Source organism: Balaenoptera musculus, chromosome 7, assembly GCF_009873245.2.
Source record: "Balaenoptera musculus isolate JJ_BM4_2016_0621 chromosome 7, mBalMus1.pri.v3, whole genome shotgun sequence".
Taxonomy (NCBI): domain Eukaryota; kingdom Metazoa; phylum Chordata; class Mammalia; order Artiodactyla; family Balaenopteridae; genus Balaenoptera; species Balaenoptera musculus.
Genome location: NC_045791.1, coordinates 79,069,503 through 79,089,726, shown reverse-complemented (window position 1 = coordinate 79,089,726; position 20,224 = coordinate 79,069,503). Strand labels below are relative to the sequence as shown.

Below are 20,224 nucleotides of genomic sequence, written 5' to 3'. Positions count from 1 at the left end.
GTCTCAGAAAAGAAGGGCATTGAAGAGGATAACGGAGGGCATGTCTATGGGGTGACGCCCATGAGTGAAGAATTTTCAGCAGCCCCTCTCCACATGGTTTTGTGACCTTTTCAGGAGAACTTAACTACTTTATATTTAAAATGTGTGTCAACTTAGAGAATGGCTTTCTCAAAAATTCATCACTTGTGTAAAGTAAGTACATGTTTGGGGTCCAAGTGCCAGAACTCTGCTTTCAGCTCTTAATTGCTTTCAGTCATAGGCATGTTGCGTAGTGCTTTGGGGTTATTCAGACGAGTGGTATAAATCAAAACAAAGGGAAGCTTGTTGGTTAAGAAAGAGCACTCTCTGTCTGAAGGCAGAAAGGAAGAGGAGACTGGAAACCAACTACAATGTCTCCGAGGTGGCACTACTGTTCCTAAAGCCTTTAACAACCTAAAAAGAAATTTTCTTTTCAACCATTCTCTTTTTAGCTAGTACTAGGCTAAACCGCTGAGTGTGACTTTGTTTTATTTTTAGTCACAAAATTGAAAGATTACAAGTGAGACATATTATTGATTGTGAGTTTCTTAAAGATATTTGGTCATTTCTTATTTGGTATGGGGCTTATTTTAAATACATTCATAAACAGCTGCAAATGCTCTTTGTGGAAAACATGATAAAACTAAGCAGTGAGCCAAAGGTTCAGGTTTAGCTTTCTGACAAAACTGACAACTCATTCTCTTTAGTTATTACAAGAAAAATGGGTACTGTGTCACTGCTATAACAATGATATATCACCGTTTTATCAACAAACTCTTATACAGAGTTCTTCATAAAGCAAATACAGTGCTTTCTTTCAAATATTCAATCTTAACTTGATTTTGTTTTTCAAGGCAATTCATTTAGTTGATGCTGGACTGAAGTGTATTAATAATCAATTTTGTTCATTCAGTTACTTCTGTAATTCAGTGTGTTGACATTTTTAATCATTAAGCTTATAGTTGGGCATGTATTGCGAGCCTACTGTATGTCAGTTTCTTTAAGGTTTGGGGCATACAAAAATAAGATACCTTCTTTCAAGGAGCTCATAGTGTAGTGAGGAAAAACTTGAGCATACAGTCTTCTGGGAGCATCCAAGTAGGGGAGTCAGTAAATACTGATTAAGGAGCAAAATCACAATAAAAAATTTTAAGATTTCCTAAACCATTTTCTCCATGTTTCCACTGTATTTCTCTATAGCGATTAACAGTAAAATTCTCACAAAAGAGACGAGGACCTATACTTTTCTTAGGAGACAGTAAAGAAAGGACAGAGCATATTCATAGCCAGCCTAGAGAAAAGAACACCAGATGAGAAAGGCACTTGGTAACAGTGCCAAAGGAAGAGAAGCAAGCCAGCTGAATCCCTAGTGCTGGAGGGATGAAAGAAAAGGTACTTGAGGAACTAGCCAAGGGTCAAAAAACAGGTCCTAGGGTTCGGTCTCAAGCAGACAACTTCTGGGTTCTCTGATAATCTGGTTTCTCAGCCAACAGCAGGTTAGAAAAGGGAGAGGCACCCTGGCAACAAAGGTTGATAGCCTCACAGTGAGGGAGAAAAGAAAATTAGAAGTGGACTTACGTCTCCAAGAAATTAGCAATTTGAGACCATTTAGTGTAGGGAGAAAGAACTCTTTAAAAGCTTATAATCCTGGAGCATATCGCCATAGTCACCATAATACAGTAATTGCTAGTCATAGTTGTGCTCCTGAGTCATCAACTTCTTTTTATTCTATGCTATCTAAGGACTTTTTCCCCCTTCCCATGGCAGTCTGTTGGACCTTTCTCATTACCATGTCTTAACTTTAAGGAGAAAACATCTTACTATCAGTGTTTCTAAAATAAAATGGGTATGGGGTGGGAGGATTGGGTACAAGTTTCCCCTGCTATCAGAAAGTAGAGCGTTCCTATGAAACCTTTTGGAAAGCCGGTATAAAGCGAAGTAATTACCTTAGGACACATCTTACTAACAGCTGCACAGAATAAGTCAGGATAAAGCACAGTTGGTCACAGACACGGTTCAAGGCTATAGAGGCTTGATGCTGAGATGCTGAGCGTAGTTCCCTGGGAAGGAGCTTGGTGGTGCCCCTCTCACTGCTCAGGGTGCCCACTGCCTCTGTAACACTTCTCTGCAAAAGAAATGCCTTTTTTCATTTTTTTTTAGTTAGAGAAAACAGGTACTAATGTAGGTCTTTCATAAAAGCAAAGTGGCATAAAGTCAACTTTCAAAAAGCGGGGGTTACAGGTATTAAACGTTTTGTGGTTTTTTGCCACACTGTTGTCAAACCCGTTTCTGGGGGATGTTTTCAACTTCAATGTAACTGATGGGCTTAACTGATATAGCCCTGCTTGTATGCTCACATTTGTTACTGAAACCCATGAGAGGCCTATGCAGATCTTTGTAAACTGGGTTAAGAAAGCCTTCAGTTTTCAGATGCTCTAACCGTCTTCTGTTTCTCATGTGGCTCCATTTTCTCCCTACTGCAGATTGCAAGGATGTAACTTGACTACAGATTGATTCATTCATTTAACAGATGTTTATTGAATGCCTGGCATTTGCAAGGTATTGAGATATAGGTGGACTTAATTTTTTGGAATAAGGATTTATTTTGATCTATAGTCCACTTATTATTTTTAGCAGCTCAGAACAAGTAACATATTGATTAATTCCTGAATTTAATTGGCAAACCAAAATCATCCACTACATGTCAATTCTCCCTCAAAAGGTAACCTTATCTTGAAGTCCTGGAGTTGACTGTGACAACTGGTTTGGAAAACTGAGTCTTATGTCTAAACCATAATATAATTTGAATGTCTCTTGCCTAGTAGAATTATATTACTAACATGGTTATATGTCTTAGATATGAAGAATTCTAGAATCATTCTAGAATTATATATGTTTATAAATATGTTTATAATAAATATTCTATCCTGACCATCACTCACCCCCATTTTAAGTTACACCCTGTTCCTGGTCATATAAGATTGCATATCCTGGTGCCACTGATTACTTCATTGATCTGAAGAGCTATCTTGCCTACAGTTTTTCTTTTGGCAGCTTTTGGAAACTTACTTCTAAAGGCTTTAAGTATTTTAAGTTTAAAATAACTGAAAGATTTAGAATCATCCTAAGCCACCAAAAGCAAGTTTATGTTTGATTGTTAGAGGAGACAGAAATGAGGACACGAAAGAATCTAAAAAAGAGAGGATATATGTATGTGTATAACAGATTCACTTTGCTGTACACCTGAAACTAACACAACATTGTAAATCAACTATACTGCAATAAAAATTAAAAAAAAAATGAGGACACGGATTTTGAACTTCTTGAATTTCTGTTTTTAAAATTTGAATTTACCTTACTGCTCTGTGAAAGTGCTGTTTCAGGGCATCTTCTTGGCTATTTGATTTGAAGGTAAGCCTGGAAGAGCAGATTATACAGAAGTATTCTTAAGTCTGTCAGCATGATTATATCTGTTTGGTTTATTTCTTAACCTTCTGTGAAGTGTTTGTAGGTTTTCAGGTGATGGTGTCTTTTGATTTACTCTACTACCTAAATTTTACCAGTCAACGTTGAAAGAAAATGCTTTCTGATTTGTTGTGGAAGGATTTATTTGGTTCTAGAAGTATAGTACATATTTTAGTACCCACATAATCTATTATGTAAAATGCCTCTGCTCGAGATGTTTCCCCCCATTTTTGGTTAAGAGAATAGGAAATCCACAAACTTTATAATGCCATTTACTCTGCATTATCCATTTTTGAAGACCTATAATTGTTTTTTTTTCTTTTTTTAACCATTACTTTAGTCAAAAGGACATAATTTTCTATGTTTAAAAAAAGATTTAAAATATAATAGCTGTGATGACTTTATTAATATCCTGGAATATAAATTCCTGATAGCAACCACTCTTGTGAATATTTTAATATGTCTATACCCAAATGTCATCTGAGTATCCAGACAGACCCCTTAAGAACTAAACAGTTGGCTTGAACCTTCAGTTTCATGTTATGGAGAAGCCAAAAACCCTCCCTAAGATTTCTGCGAATTCCTAGTGTTCTGTGGCCTCTGAGTTACTGCCATCTGGATGGGATTTCTTCCCCTTGCCTTCTCTCTCCCTCTCCAGAGGGGAAAAAACAAACAGTTGTTTTCCTAGTCTTATGCAGATCATCTTTGCCTTCCTTTGATGCTGCAAGGCCTTACCTTCCACCATAAGTGCCTTTTCCATGTATTTTCCTGAACAAAAAGCATTTCTTTCCTAAGAGGAGCTCCACTGTTGATGTTAAAATGATGAAATGTGTGCCTTGTTAGGTTTAATTTGATAATAATAACCTTTACAGTAACTTATTTTCTCCATTTACCAAACTTTCAAAAATTTCAGTAATTCACACGAAACTCAGCCTCCATTCTTTAAAGAAGTTATAAGAAAACCCTATGCTGAAAAAGCTTTTGCAGTGTTAGAATTGATTATACTATATAATGTTGTGTAGCTCTTTTGCCAGGTGGTTCAGAGAAGATAGTGCTCTCTTAAAAGGATACAGAATTTCAGATAGAGTTCAAGTATGGAGTTGATCTTTCTCTTAGAGAGCTAAATCAAGACTATTTTGTGAATGTGTGCAAGAAGTCTACCCTTTTGAGGTTTGCATTTAGTAATTTTGAGCTATTTTCTATCCGATTTTCTTTGACTAAACTACATATGATGTCACTAAATTATTTTTGACTGCCAAATAATAATTTGCCATGGTTTTCACATTTCTCAGCCAATCATGATCTTTTACAGAAACAAGTTTGAAAAAAATGGGTTATGGTAAAAAGGGATAAAACTAGAGATGTATAACTAGTAGCCAATGCTGGTTTTAGGATTTTTATATATCTACTATCTTTTTTGATACTGTCACTGGGAAATCATGCAAAAGTTGGAATTCCTGTCTAGAAGTAGAATTTTGAAAATATGATGTTGATACTATTATACTTATTCAGTTACTTGTTGCATTTTCTTTAAGAGTTTTGTGTCATTGTTTTCTTCTGTGGTGCAAAAATACTGTGATTTAGGGTATAGACCAGAGGTCAGCAAACTATAGCCAGTGGGCCAAATCCAGCCAGTTCTGTAAGCTAAGAATAGTTTTTCCATTTTTAAAGGGTTAAAAACAATAACAACAACAAAGATAATAGATGACCGAAGGCTTACATACTACCCAGCTTTTTACAAAAAAGTTTAGATTCTTGAGTTTTAAAGTGGATGAGCAATTGTTAGAAAGTCACTGATGGAAAAAATTGGTGGTTATATAATTGTATATTCTGAATACTGTGTAATTCATTACAAAGTGAGTTACATTAAAAAGATGGCATAGATTGACAATATGTTGGCATGGAAAGATAACTGAGTAGGCTACTAAATGCATATCAACAGTCTATCTCCCAGTGAAGGATGGTAAAAGATTACAAGGAGCTTTTATTTGATTGTTCATATTTATCTACTGCCTGAATTTTTTTTGAATGAACATATGACTTTATTTATAATGAAAAACAAAGGTGCACACATGCATATGTGTGTGTTGTGTTTGTGTGTTTTAAAGAAAAAGAGAGAAACCGAATGGAAATTTCAGTGTCACTTGTGGCTGATTTTCATCAGATGATAAATAAGTTTGTTTAAGGAATGTAACTTATTTTGTACCACTTTTAAACTCTTGTCATCTTTGAACTTTAAACATTTTTCCCTTCAAAACTTTTACCAGATAACCAAACACCTGAAGATGTCAACATTAAGGCTTAATCTCACTTGTATTTTTTTTTTAACCATTTCTTTAGTTGAAATCTAATTACACTGCTTTAGAGCAGCTAGGTAGTAATATAAAAGCAACATGGCCTTTTAAGAAATTGTCAGGAACTGTGCTCCACATAGTTTACATTGCAGAGATTGCTAGTTCTGCATACATTGTCTCCAGAAAATGTTTTCATGTCCAGGCACATGTTCAGACATTAAGGATTGAAGAGTTGCAATAATAATTTTACGATAAGTAGTCTGTCAAAAGAACAGTCGGATTTCATAGATTTTTAAAAATTTTCCCTTTTATCCCCATACCTTGCTCCAAATTCCCCTACTCTCCGCGCCCCAAGGCAAGCATTTTAATGTATTTATAATAGAGAAAAAATTTAATTTATGTAAATTGCATTGTGGTGTCTCTCTCCTTTGCTTCCTGCTTTATTCACTCAGCACTGTACTTCTAGTGCTGTGTTGTTCCATGGTATGTATCCACATTTTACCTATTACTCTCGAGAGAGTAGGCCCTCAGCTTACTACCACAAATAGCAATGAAGGAAACAATCTCACACCTGTCTCTTTATGGGCTGATGTGAGAATTTCTTTGAGATAGATATACCTGGGAGCAGAATTGCTGGATCCAAGGGTACGTGTGTACTTAATTTGACAACATAGTTTCCATGGTTCTTTTGAACGGCTGCACTAGTCTGCATTCCCATCATGGGCTTTTTATTTGGGTAAATTTTTGTAAGAGTTTCTCTACGGCCAGTAGTTAGTGACAAGAAAGGATTACCTTAGGTGAGAATAATTGTTAGAACTCCTGAATTATTGTTAGGTGGCAATCCCAGATGAGATATAGAGCCATGCTTTTTATAAAAGCATGTTCTTTTTGAGAGCTAGAGCTGTTGATAATGTGGAAGCGTAGGAACTGATCTGAATCCTGTATCTTCTAAGTCTGCGTCCCATGACCAGGTACCATGAAATGGTGTTGTTTGTATTTTATAATGCTACATCCTTATCTATTTAACTTTTAAATTATATTCAGCACATAAGTAATGCTCACTGTTTACAAAATACTATTGTATATGCTTTATAAGTATTAACTCACTTAAGCCACATAAAATAGGTACTATTATTGTTCCCATTTTATAAATGAGGAAACTGAGGCACAGAGAGATTGTTTTAATATTACCAATTGGTGAATGTAGATAACTAATGAAAAGTCTGTGAAAATAAATGGGTTATGTAGTATATGTTATTTCGTAGTCCATTACAAATACAAAGGTGCTATTTAACTTTTCTGACTTTAACTTTTGAATACCAATATGTGTAACTCATTGAAATGCCAAATGGGAAAAGGAAGCATATTTACTAACATGTTTAATATTATACTTTCAAGAATTTGAAAATAAAATCCACAGATAGTGATAACCTTTATTAGGTGCCATAGTTGTTACTCTGGTACACTGGGTGTGTAAATTTTCCAGATGGGTAAAACTTAATTATTTAAACACCATAAAATATTATCTTTTAACATTTTCTTTTAAATCCTGCTTTCCTAACTTCTTAAAGAGTAGGTATGAAAGCATGATTTAACGTTTTCCTCGTGATTGGGGTCATATTTTAATAATTGTCATTGTACTTTGATGAGGATGTAGATGTAAAATATGAAACAGAAGGCTTCTAGTAATGACTAGAACTGGCTTTCGTGAAAAAGTGCCTAATATTCTTTTTCTTTTGGATTATTTGCCTAATCTTAGAAAAGGTAAAGTAAAGAATATACAATCACAGTTGTATAATGTGGCTGCTGTAAAATTAATCGTCGACTCACAGATGGTTCCTTGCCTAGAAAACCATCTTCGGTGTTGCTGTGGTAGTTTTAGCTCCTAGTGATTTGAAGACCCTGATGAATCAGATACTTATTAGCAGTCACCCATTCTTTTGCTATTTACTGTTTGTTGAGGAAGTATAGAGAAACGGTATCCCTTTCCACTGCAGTAGTTCAGACTGGATTACTGGAATATAAATTCATTATCTTTGCAAACAAGACAGCAGACTAAATTTTTCTTCAAACCTTCTTTAATATTTGGCTTCAAACCAAATGCCAAGCACAAGCAACATCTAAAATTATGTCTCCAGGGCTTCCCTGGTGGAGCAGTGGTTAAGAATCTGCCTGCCAATGCAGGGGACATGAGTTCGAGCCCTGGTCCGGGAAGATCCCACATGCCACGGAGCAACTAAGCCCGTGCGCCACAACTACTGAGCCTGTGCTCTAGAGCCCGACTGCCACAACTACTGAGCCCACGTGCTGCAACTACTGAAGCCTGCGCGCCTAGAGCCCGTGCTCTGCAACATGAGAAACCACCGCGATGAGAAGCCCGCGCACCGCAACGAAGAGTAGCCCCTGCTCGCTGCAACTAGAGAAAGCCCGCACGCAGCAACAAAGACCCAATGAAGCCAAAAATAAATAAGTAAATAACTTTTTAAAAAAAAATAATAAAATAAAATTACGTCTTGGGACTTCCCTAGTGGTTCAGTGGCTAAGACTCTGTACTCCCAATGCAGGGAGCCCGGTTTCAATCCTTGGTCGGAAAGTTAGATCCCACATGCCGCAACTAAGAGTTCACATGCCGCAACTAAAGATCCTGCATGCCGCAATGAAGATCCCAAGTGCCTCAACTAAGAGACCTGGTGTAGCCAAATAAATAAATAAATAAATATTGATAAATAAATAAATAAAATTACATCTCTAAATGTATAGGATAGAAAGCCCTGTCCTTGCATGGTAGATTTACTTTCTTATAAATCGTTTGCAACACAAAATTGTCTGCTTAAAACTTGTAACTTATGAAAGCTTCTGGATAGGGACAAAGTATGCTACAGAGTAAGGGGTTCAGCTCTGCTGATCACCAATAGATGGTCATTTTCAACTCAGACATTATTGTTATTTATAGCATGTTTGTTTATACATGTATAGTTTTGAGGTATCTTATAGATATTAATATAAATATTATAAATATTGCAAACCCCATTTTGTCTCTTTTTTTTAAAATTTATTTATTTATTTTTGATTTTTTTGGCTGTGTTGGGTCTTCATTGCTGTGCCCAGGCTTTCTCTAGTTGCAGCGAGCGGCGGCTACTCTTTGTTGCGGTGCGTGGGCTTCTCATTGCAGTGGCTTCTCTTGTTGCGGAGCACAGGCTCTAGGCGTGCGGGCGTCAGTAGTTGTGGCTTGCAGGCTCTAGAGCGCTAGTTGTGGCTCGCAGGCTCTAGAGCACAGGCTCAGTAGTTGTGGCTCACAGGCTTAGTTGCTCTGCAGCATGTGGGATCTTCCCAGAGCAGGGCTCAAACCCGTGTCCCCTGCATTGGCAGGCGGATTCTCAACCACTGTGCCACCAGGGAAGCCCCCATTTTGTCTCTGAAAGCAGTCCTAGTGATAGATGGATGAACACTAAAATAGAAATAGTGTAAAAAATTGAAAGTGAGGAAATTATACATATTAAATATATGACTGGACAATAAGAATGATTACGAAGGGCAGTCCCAGGATGTGTGAAAAAAGATGTGCCTGTGCAGTTGAGAGTCAGCCAAAGGTGAAGAAATACGCATGCCTGAAATAGTTTCAACAGAGGATCATTGCTAAGATGGGATGCCTATTTAGTCAAAGGTTTGAAATTCAGGTTAAAGTTGGAGTTCAAGAACTTAAAGGCTGAGCGTGGTGAGTGAAAGTGGTGCCGTGGAAACTTATCAAAAGCCACAGACGCACCATGGGTTCAAGGCCTTTTCTAATCTGCAGGTGAAACTCTGGTGTGGATTCCTTAGCTGCCAGAGGTTGCCTCCCTTCTGTTGGTGGAGATTGTGGCAGGGAGGGGTTGCCTGCCTCAGTAAATGTTCATTGTAAACAAAACAGGACACTTATTTTTTTTAATGCCAAATATATACCAGCTCGGAGGAAATGCAGACCCCCTAAACCTAAATTTCACTCATGGTTTTGGACTTTTAGACTAATGGATTTCTTTTAGACTAACGGCTTTAACAGCCTTTTGGAATTTGTCCTGCTTGTAAGTAGAGCTGCCTCCATGTATTTTATATTCTGAAAACCCTACTGGTCATTAAATTGAATGATACAAAAAAAGAGGGATCAAATATTTGCTAGGACCAAATAGCCCCTCAGGGTGAACTTTACAGTTGCTGGTAGAGTGGCTGTGCCGGATATAGTGTACTGTGGCTCACCCACGAAGCTGGCCTTGGTGTTGGTGTGTGGACTCTGCCTTTCTTTGTAAGATCTGCTGCTCACTATCCAGGTTGGATTTCGGGGGTGACACCCCCCTGCCACCCTTTTTTTCAGCTTTTAGCACTGAAGCCATTGTATAGTCTTTTTTTGTGTGTGGTTCAATATCTGATTTTAAAATTATTGTGTTTTTTTGGTAAATTTTATCTTTGATGTAGCCAGATACATTAAAAATTAGTGAGTCTCTGTCTTTGTTGAAAATCTATTATTTAATATAGGAAACATGGTGTATTTATTTTATGTTTTAAATTATACACTTTATCTTTTGTCTGGATGAAGGTTGACACTGTCTACAAGAGCTGCTGCTGGAGTTGGTGATTGGCACTGTTCCCACTTCTGCATTCAGATCAGCAGCCAACATGTATTTTAAATTAATCCCAAAAGTAGTATTTGTACAATAAAAATTTTAAATATATTTTTCCAATTTAAATGTTTGTCACATCATTATATTTACTATAATTCTAGGCTCTGCACTCTTGTCAAAGTGAAGTGTCCCTGAATTGTTTTAGCCTTTTCTATAAGTCTGTTTTGGCCAGAGTATCCCGTTTTAAGGAAGTAGCAAGATTTTTTTAAGGCACAGGGCCTATATTTAGGCCCTCACTGTTGACCATTTTAGTTTCCATGGCTAGGCTAAACTATCTAAGTCATCAGCATGTTGTATTCTGCCAGCAATGTTTATATCAATGACATGTTTTGTTTGTTCTTTTTAAGTCTCATTCTTATTAAAATAAGTCACTTAGCTGGTTTACTTTATTTTTTCCTAAATGTGCAAGAATTACAAAGGCTGGCTTCTTGTTAAATAACGCATGCTTGGTTGACTGTTTTATTAAAAAAAGCCGTGAAGTTGTTCCTAAAAAGAGTGAATAAAGATCCAGCATAGCAAGTAGATGATACTCAAGGAGTTACTAAGAATAAGTGTGTACAAACTAGGAAACGCACTGAATATGTGTTGCTTGTGCTTGCCAAAGTTTAGTTTGTACTACATTTAGAACTCTGACTCTGCAAGCTTTCAGTTTGTTCATGAATCACAGAGGTAGAAAGAAAATGATTAAGGGCACTAAACTAACATCACTCATCAGAAGGCAGGAAGTAAATGTGACTTCTTAGGTTGCGAGCAGATTGTATTAGCAGTCAACAGTAGGGTTTACAGTGTGCCCAACTTTGTGTAAGGTACAATAATAATGATAATGATAAAATTGTACTATTTGGTGGTGGTAGAAATAATAATAACTAATATTTACATAGCATTTACTGTATTCTAAGGTATTGTTCTAAGAGCTTCACATGTATTAACTCATGTAATTTCCCCAGTGACCATCTGAGGTAGGTGCTACCGTTATCCTCTCGTAACTCACTTAATCCCCATAGTAACCCCATAAAGTAGAGCATGTTATTAAGCCCATTTTACAAATGAAGAAACAAGGGTAAGTAACTTATTCAAGGTCATGCAACTAGTAGTCGAGCTGGAGTTCAGAATCCATGTTCTTAACCACTCTGGAAGGCTCAATAATGGCCTCCTCCCAACCTCACTGGGTGGGGGTGGGCAAATCTTTACTGGCTTGATCCCATTTTCGTTCCATTGCCCTTTCAGTGGTTAATTTGGGAATGGCAGTTTGGACAATAAGATAGCACATGGGGAAGAATTTAATTGCACACAGTAGACTGATCTTGGATGTGAAAATGAATTTTTGACAACTGGAATTAAAATCAAAGTACCTAAACAAATACTTTTGAGCTTTACTTCATGTTGTACTGGCTAGTACAGATTGCTATATTGACAAACATGTTTCAAGAAAATAATTGTTTATATAAAATAGAAGTTTAAAAATTTATTAAAATTTTCTGAATTCAAATAGAGGAAATTTTTTATGTCAACATAAAATTATAAACTTTTCTGGGAAGGAATGTTGTTTATTATGTGTTTTTCCGTATACATTTTTTTTTCATTTATGAAGTATAAAAACAGCAACCCTGTGCCAATAACCACAGAAGTTTTTGAAATTTTACTTGTCCACGGAAATCCATGAAAGCCTGGATGTTGCAAATCTTGGTGAATACTCACTAAACTCCATTCTTACCATCTTGCTTCCTGATCACTTACAGCCTGGCTTTGGGCCTAATCTCTTGATTGAACTGGTTTCTAGAAGGTTACTGTTGATTTTATGGTCTCTGTATACCACCTTTTTTAAACCAAAGATCTTTTTTGACTTTTCTGTAATGTTTAATTCTGTTGCCCATTCTGTCTCTGAAATTCTCTTCCCTAGTAGTTGCTGACAGTGTGTCTCTGTGCTACCTCAGTGACCATTTTCAGTCTCCTTTAGTGCTTTTATTTTGGTCCTTTCTATTTCTTGGTGGTGACTCTTGTAAAAAAAAAACACATCATGTTTATAATGCCTGTAAATAGTAGGCATGAGAATGAATTAGCCGTAAATAGAAGCTGCATGTTGCTAAGTAGACACTATTTAGTAGAGACTGTCTTTTGGTATTAAGCTAGGTTTGTAATTAATATTGAACAGTTTTTTTGATTGCAACAATTGGGTTTTTTAAAGTACACACATATATTTAATGCATTATATTCCTTTGCATATACCATTATTAAACTATATCTTTATGGATCTCTTGATTCCAGTTGTGTACGTATGCTTTAAAAAAAGAAAATACTGTATGGGCATCCTTATGCCTACATCTTGGTATACTCTGTGAGTATCTCCATCATATAAATTCCTAATGGTAGAATTGTTAAATTATGGTGTATATGCATTGAAAACTTTGGTAGGCATTGCCAAATAGTCTTTCTAAAAGCTTGTATCAATTTGCACTTTTATCAACAGTATAAGTACCACTTTCTCCATATCCCTCCAACAATGAATATAATAAAACTTAATGTTTGCTGATCTAATGGATAAAAAATATTTTCTTTACATTTTTATTTATTTTAATTATAAGTGAGGTGGAGCATCTTTTATATCAGTAGTTTTCAACTGGGGGCAACTTTGCCCCCCCAGGGGACATTTGATACTGTCTGGAAACATTTGGGGGCTGTTAAAACTGGGAGAGGGTCTGGGAAGAGGGTTCTACTGGCATGCTGCTAAACATCTTACAATGCACACAACAAAGTATTATTTTCCAGCCCCAAATATCAGTAGTGCCAGGGTTGAGAAACCCTGTTTTATATTAAAAACCCTGTTTTATATTATTCCATTTCATCTTCTTTGTTGGTTTATATCTGTAATTTCTGAGTTATTTTATTGTTTGCTTTAGAGTTTATAGTATACATTTTTAATTTATCACAGGTCACCTTTGAGTGATATTTTACTATTTCATGTATGGTATAAACACCTTGCTATAGTATATTTCTATTTTTCTCCTCCTGGCCTTTGTGTTATTGTTTTAATATGTTTTACTTCTGCATATATTATAGACCCCACAATATATTATTATTATTTTACTTTAAACAGTAGATTATCTTTAAATTTTTTAAACAGCTTTAATGGATTATAATTTACATTAGATTGCACATATTTCAAATATACAATTTGATAAGTTTTGACATATGTATATGCTTGTGAAACCATCATCACAATCAAAATAATGAACATATTTATCATCCCCCAAACTTTCCTCCTGCTCCTTGGTCATCCCTCCCCAACCCCAGGCAACCACTGATCTGCTTTCTGTCACTATAGATAAGTTAACATTTTCTAGAATTTTATATAAATGTAATCATAAACTATGTGCTTTTTTTGTCTGACCCTTTCATCCAGTATATTATTTCGAGATTTATCCATGTGGTGTGTGTATCATTAGGAAAACATTCTTAATGACAGACATTCTGGGTAATTGGACTGCTGTTATTAATGAGCATGCTGAATTCTAAAGTCACTTGATGTGTTCTTTGTTTTAGGTCATGACCATCCAAGGAGTGATAATCACATGAGAGCACTCATTGCTCCAGATGTCATTTGACCATCAAAAAAAAAAAATCTGTTTAAAAAAAAATATCCACTTGACCAGAACCTTTCTTTTTGAATGGCTTGATGGATTTCCTTTACTCTGATTCAAACCAAAGCTGTCCTGCTCAACCAAAACAAGAAAGGATCTTGCATGAGTCAATCCCAGAATGCCACTTCTACATCACCGATGGGTGAAGAAAACCTCATGAATATCAATCACAGAGACTCAGAGAGCATCACTGGTGAGTCCAGTTTAATAAATGAAGTGCTGTTGCTTACAGGATCAAATGCATATAAGACCCACCATGATGGAACTCAGCCTCTCTTTCCAGCCTGGTCTCCTCAGAGACCACTGAATTAACCTCTCCATCCCCAGGTCTCCTATCGCATTATCAAAATCTGCCTTGGGTGCTGTTCCTTGTCTACATCTGACTCCCTGTACCGTGTGAGCCCTGGTCAGTAGGAACTGCGTCATACTCATCTCCCTTATCTAGTCTTTCTATTCCTATCTTCCTGTCTCCGCAAGAACAGAGTTGCTTGTGGTTCTATGCCCTGCAGTCACCTAACAACAGTATCTGGCACATAAGAGGCTCTCAGGACATATAGGGCATGCAAAAACAGGTACAGCCCCGTAAGTCCTTATCTGCAAGACTAAATTTTAAAAACTCTGTACACCCAAAGTTTTTTCTAAACTTTGGTTCTAAAACTCACTGGTCCACAAAACCTGACCTGTCCAGTTAGTTCTAGACATCTCACTTAGTTGGAATACTTGTTTGCTGAAATTGTATTAATGTGTTTAAATATGGGATACTGCTACAAAACCAGTTGGAGGTGTTATATAACATACAGTAAATGCACCGTACTACTTTTCTAAAACTCCATAAAATCCTGCAACCCATCTAAACCTAAAGTTTTTCCCATTTTTTGTTCAGCTTTATTGAGATACCTGCATTAAGATACTATAAAATGCACCCATTTTAAGTGTACAGTTTGGTTCAGTATGGCCTGTGGGCCATAGTTTGCTGACGTCTGCACAACAACATCAACACTTGATAATGTCAGTGTTTTTGATTTTAACCATTCCAGTAGGTGTGTACTGGTACCGCTGTGTGGTTTCACTTTCTTTTTCCCTGATGACTAATGATGTTCCGTGTCTTTTCATGTGCTTATTGGCTATTTCTAGATATTTTGAGTTGTCTATTTAAATCATTTGCCCATTTTTATATTTGTCTTACTACTGAATTGTAGTAAATATTCTTTATATATTCTGTGTAAATCCTTTGTTAGGTAAAAGGGTGCAAATATTTTCTCCCAGACCATAGCTCGCCTTTTCATCTTCTTAATGGTGTCTTTTGAAGAGCAAAAGTTTAAAATTTTGGTGGAGCCCAGTTTATCAATTTTTGCTTTTATAGTTCATATTTTTTGTGTCATTTCTAAGAAATCTTTGCATACGTCAAGATCACAAAGACATTCTCCTTTGTTTTCTTTGAAGAGTTTTATAGTTTTTGCTTTTACATTTAGGTCAACAGTCCATTTTATAATTAATTTTGAATGTATAATGAAGTTAGGGTCCAGATTTTTTTTCCCAGTTGAATGTTTAATTGTTCCTGCACCATTTGTTGAAAATATTATCTTTTACACTATTGAATTACCTTGGTAATTTCATTGAAAAATCATTTGATTATGTATGTGTGGATCTATTCCTGGACTCTCCATTCTGTTTCTTTAATCCCTAAGTCTATCTTTACATAAATACCACAATGTTTTGATTACTGTAACTCTAGTAAATCTTGAAATCAGGTAGTATAATTTCTCCAAGTTTGCTCTTCTTTTTAAAAAATTATTTTGGCCATTCTAGACCTTTCACATTTCTATGTAAATTTTAAAACCAGCTTGTCAATTTCTGCCAACAAAGATTAATGGAATTTTGAATGGAATTATATAGACTTTGTAGAGAATTGACATCTTAAGACTTTTGAGTCTTCTAATCCGTGAACATGATATATCTCTCCATTTATTTAGGTCTTCTTTAATTTCTCTTAATAGTATTTGTAGTTTTTATTACACAGGTCTTCCACATATTTTATTAAATTTAATCCTAAATTTTTAATTTTTTTCTGCTACTATAAATGGCATTGTTCATTTAATTTTATTTTCCAGCTGTTTATTACTAGTATGGAGAAATGAAATTGATTCTTTATATATTGACTTTGTATTCTGCAACTTTGCTTAACTTAGTTTTATTAACTTTCTTGTAGATTCCTTAGCATTCGCTACATAAACCATAATGTCTGCAAATGGAGACAGTTTTACATATTCCTTTTCAATCTAGATGTGTTTTATTTCTTTTTCTTGCCCTTTGAATGGGACAGGATTTCAGTATATTTTTGAATAAAAGTGGTGGGAGCAAACATCCTTGCCAAAGTTCCAATATTAGGAGAGAAGTGGTCTTTCACCAGAAGTTTTTTGAGAACACCCTTTTTCAAATTGAGAAAGAGTCCTTCTCTTCCTAGTTGGATGAGAGGTTTTTGTCATGAATGGGTATTGAATTTTGTCAAATACCTATTTTCCATTACTGAGATGGTTTTTCTTTTTTAGTCCATTAGTGTGGTGAATTCTATTGATTTATATTTTAATTTTAAACCAGCTTTGCATTCCTGGGGAAAACTCTACTTGGTCATGATGTATTATCCTTCTTATATATTGTGGATTTGATTTACTAATGTTTTGTGTGTGTGTGTGTGTGTGTTTCCCATTCATTGGTTTGTACTCCTTTTTTTGCAATGTCTTTGCTTGATTTTGGTATTAGGGCAATGCTGGCCTCATAAAATGAGTTGTGAAGTATTCCCTTCTCTATATTTGAAAGAGTTTTTGTAGAATTGGTATGATAACATTTTCCATCCTTTTGCTTTTAACTTATCTGAATATTTAAAGGACATCTATAGATAGTTTAAAGTCGGATCTTTTTTTCTTTTTTTTATCTAGTCTGACAATCTCTACTTTCTAATTGGTATGTTTAGACCATTTACATTTAACATAATTATCAGTTTAGTTGAGTCTACTGAACTCCTACTTGTTTTCTCTTTGTTCCACTGAAAAGTTCTTTCTTCCTTTTTTCCCCTCATTCCTTTCCTCTTTTGAGTTGTTCGTTTGCTGGTTTGTTTTTTAGGATTCCATTTTAATTCCACTATTGACCTAAGTAGCTATACCTCTCTTTTTTCTCAGTGGTTGCTCTGAGTTTGCAATATGCATTTTTAAATTTATCACAGTCTATCTTCAGATAACGTTATACTATTTCATAAAGTGACACACAGTATTCTTCCATTTCCCCTGCCTTTGTATTATTCTTGCCATGCCTTTTACATTTGCATATGTTATATACATAATTAATTGTTATTATTTTTGCTTTGAACAATTATAAGTTAAATACATTATGAGAATAAAAGGCTTATATATTTCCACACAGATTTACCATTTCTGTCACTTTTTATTTCTTTTTATAGATTGAACTTTCCATCTTATATCCTTTTTGCCTGAAGAACTTCAACATTTCTTGGAATATAGGTCAGCTGGCAATGACTAGTCAAAGTTTTTTGCTTGTCTGAAAAGTCTTTATTTCACCATTTTTAAAAGGTGTTTTCACTGGTGCAGAATTCTAAGTTGACTTTTTTACGCATTTTAATGACATTCCATTGTCATCTACCTTGCACTGCTTCTGATGAGATCATTTTTGTCTTTGTTCCCTCAAATGTAATGTGTCTTTTTCTCTCTCTGCTTTTAAGATTTTCTCTTTGGGTTTCTTTGTGTTTATCCTGCTTAGAGTCACTGAACTTCATTGAAATATGGATTTATAGTTTTAATTAAATTTGGAAGATTTTGACTGTTATTTCTTCAAATATCCTTGCTGCTCCCTCTTCTCTCCTCTTCTGTGACTCCAGTTGCATGTGTGTTAGACTGATTGTTATTGTGATGCAAGTCACTGATGCTCTGGTTTTTTTCCTAATCTTTTCTCATTTTAGTTTCCATTGCTATACCTTCAAGTCTACTGTTCTTTTCTTCTGGATAGTGTCTAATATGTTAATGTTATCCAGTGAATTTTTAAATTTAGATATTGTACTGTAGTTCTATTTGAATTTTATAAATATAGGAATACTTTCTGTTTCTCTTTTCATCAAATTCATGTTTTCCTTTTAAATCTTTGAGCATATTAATAATGGCTATTTCAAAATTGCTGTTTACTAATTTTATCATCTTTGTCTTTACTGGGCTTGTTTCTATTGATTTATTTTCCAACTGGTAATGGGTTACAAATTGCTTATTCTTTGAATATCTAGTAATTTTTTATCAAATGCTGAATATTTTGAATGTTATGTTGTTTGATGTTTGAATTTTCTTGTCTTATTTGAAAAACTGTTATATTTTGGCAGGTCCTCAAGTTACTTGCTGATAATATCAGTTCTTTTGAGGCTTGTTTTTAAGCTTTGCTATCTAAGTCTCTATATCACAAGACCATACTCTAGCATGTTTTATTCTAGCATGAATTTAACCCTACTACCAGTAGGCATGACACTTCTAGGATCTTTTGATTGTCCTAACTGTTCATGAGGTTTTTCTACTCTGGCTAGATGAAACTCAGGCCTTTCTTCGCTTTGTATAGGAGAGTAACTTAATAAAGATATGAAGATGTAGAGGAAAATATGAGTGTAATGAGGGCAGACCACTTTTGAGGCCATATTCAAGAGAAACAAGAGGAGGCTTTGAACCTAAATGGAGGCAATGTAGCTAGAAAGAAGTGACCATAAGGAAGGGACATTTGTAGGATTAAAATATTAAGACTGAACAATCAGGAAAGCAATAAATAGTACATTATCAAAAATATGGACGCAAATAAGATTTGCTCCAAAGGATGTTATTTGAATCTACTAAACCTTGATTGTGTACTCACTTTTAAAATTATTTTTTGGAAGTAGAGAATTGGTAATCTTGAATTTTCACAGAATTTTATTATTGCTTATTAAAAGAAAATTTCTAGGGAATAGTAGTTTTTTTAATGGATGTTACTTTTTTCTTCATTTTCATTATACCCTTGAATGCCTAAGAGTCTGTTTTTAGCTCTGCATGTATTTATAGTCAACTTCTCTTCCTGCAGATTTATAATGACAATCTGTATGTGATATATTTGTGGCAGGAAAAATTTGAATAGTCACATAGAATTCATAGTAATATTATTTGGATGTATTTTCAGAGCTCTTATTTAAGAGATCTGCTAAGGGTTGAGAGGAGCTTCTTTAGATCCATATTTAAGGTTTTAAATGTACCTCATCTCTGTGATTATATACCTCATCTTTGTGGTTATGAAGCCACTGCTTGTCCTTCTGGGTGAATAGGATTGTCTGATATTGTCAGTCTCCTTGTACTTGATTTGATTAATGTCAGCCTCCTCACTGTTAAGATCAAGTAGTTGAAATTTACTCTTTTAAGGTATGTTTTCTTAAAATGAACTTTGTTGTTCTTTGCCAGAGTTAGAACATGTTTCTTTATGCCACCCCCAAAGGAAATACCAGATCTCTTTTAAAAATGAGAGGGTTGGTATGACATCCTGTATTTTCTCTATTTTAAGCTGTAGTATTTTAAGCATATTAAAAGAGATAAGTTTTTTGTTTTTGTCTTTTTGTAAACTGCTAAATTTGGGAGGTGTTAAATGATGGGCAGCATTTGGAACAAGAAGCCAGGAGCAAACACATGAAGGTGGAGAAGCCCAAGCGTGTTCAGAGAAGTATAAGCGGGGGGAGTTAGAGGTGTGCAAGTGAGCGAGTAGTGATGTGAAAGGTATTCAAGACTTTAAATATATCACATCTTCAGTAAGTGTTAATTTTTTTTATATCTAGCTTCTGTGAGAATGTAGTAAAATGTAATTTTTCCAGATTTTGAAGAATCCTCCCACGGAGTTCAATTCTGTTATTAAAGAACACGTAATTTTATTCCTTTTGAACTCCTTTTCTTCTGGTTGTTTTGTGTTGCCTTTTTTCCCCAAAGCATATAAGTTATTTGAGATCAGATCTCTTGTAAGCAGCACTAAATATACTGATAAAGAAGAGATAAGAAATTTTAAACTTTAAAAACATAGGTGTATTCCCTAAACAATATATTTTTAGATAGGATGCAATTAAAATTCATGGTAGTATTTTTCCTGTAGAAGTTCTCGT

The 20,224-nt window shown here is 35.1% G+C and overlaps 1 protein-coding gene across 3 annotated transcripts in view; it reads left to right on the top strand.

Annotated features, from left to right (window-relative positions):
* Nucleotides 1-20,224, top strand: part of TRAK2 (trafficking kinesin protein 2) — a 64,902-nt gene that overhangs the window by 11,353 nt on the left and 33,325 nt on the right. For all 3 annotated transcript variants that reach the window (XM_036857600.1, XM_036857602.1, XM_036857599.1), the window contains one exon: nucleotides 13,970-14,260. In XM_036857600.1, the coding sequence (XP_036713495.1) occupies nucleotides 14,170-14,260 (91 nt within the window). In that variant the 5' untranslated portion in view covers nucleotides 13,970-14,169. The remainder of the gene's footprint in view (nucleotides 1-13,969; nucleotides 14,261-20,224) is intronic.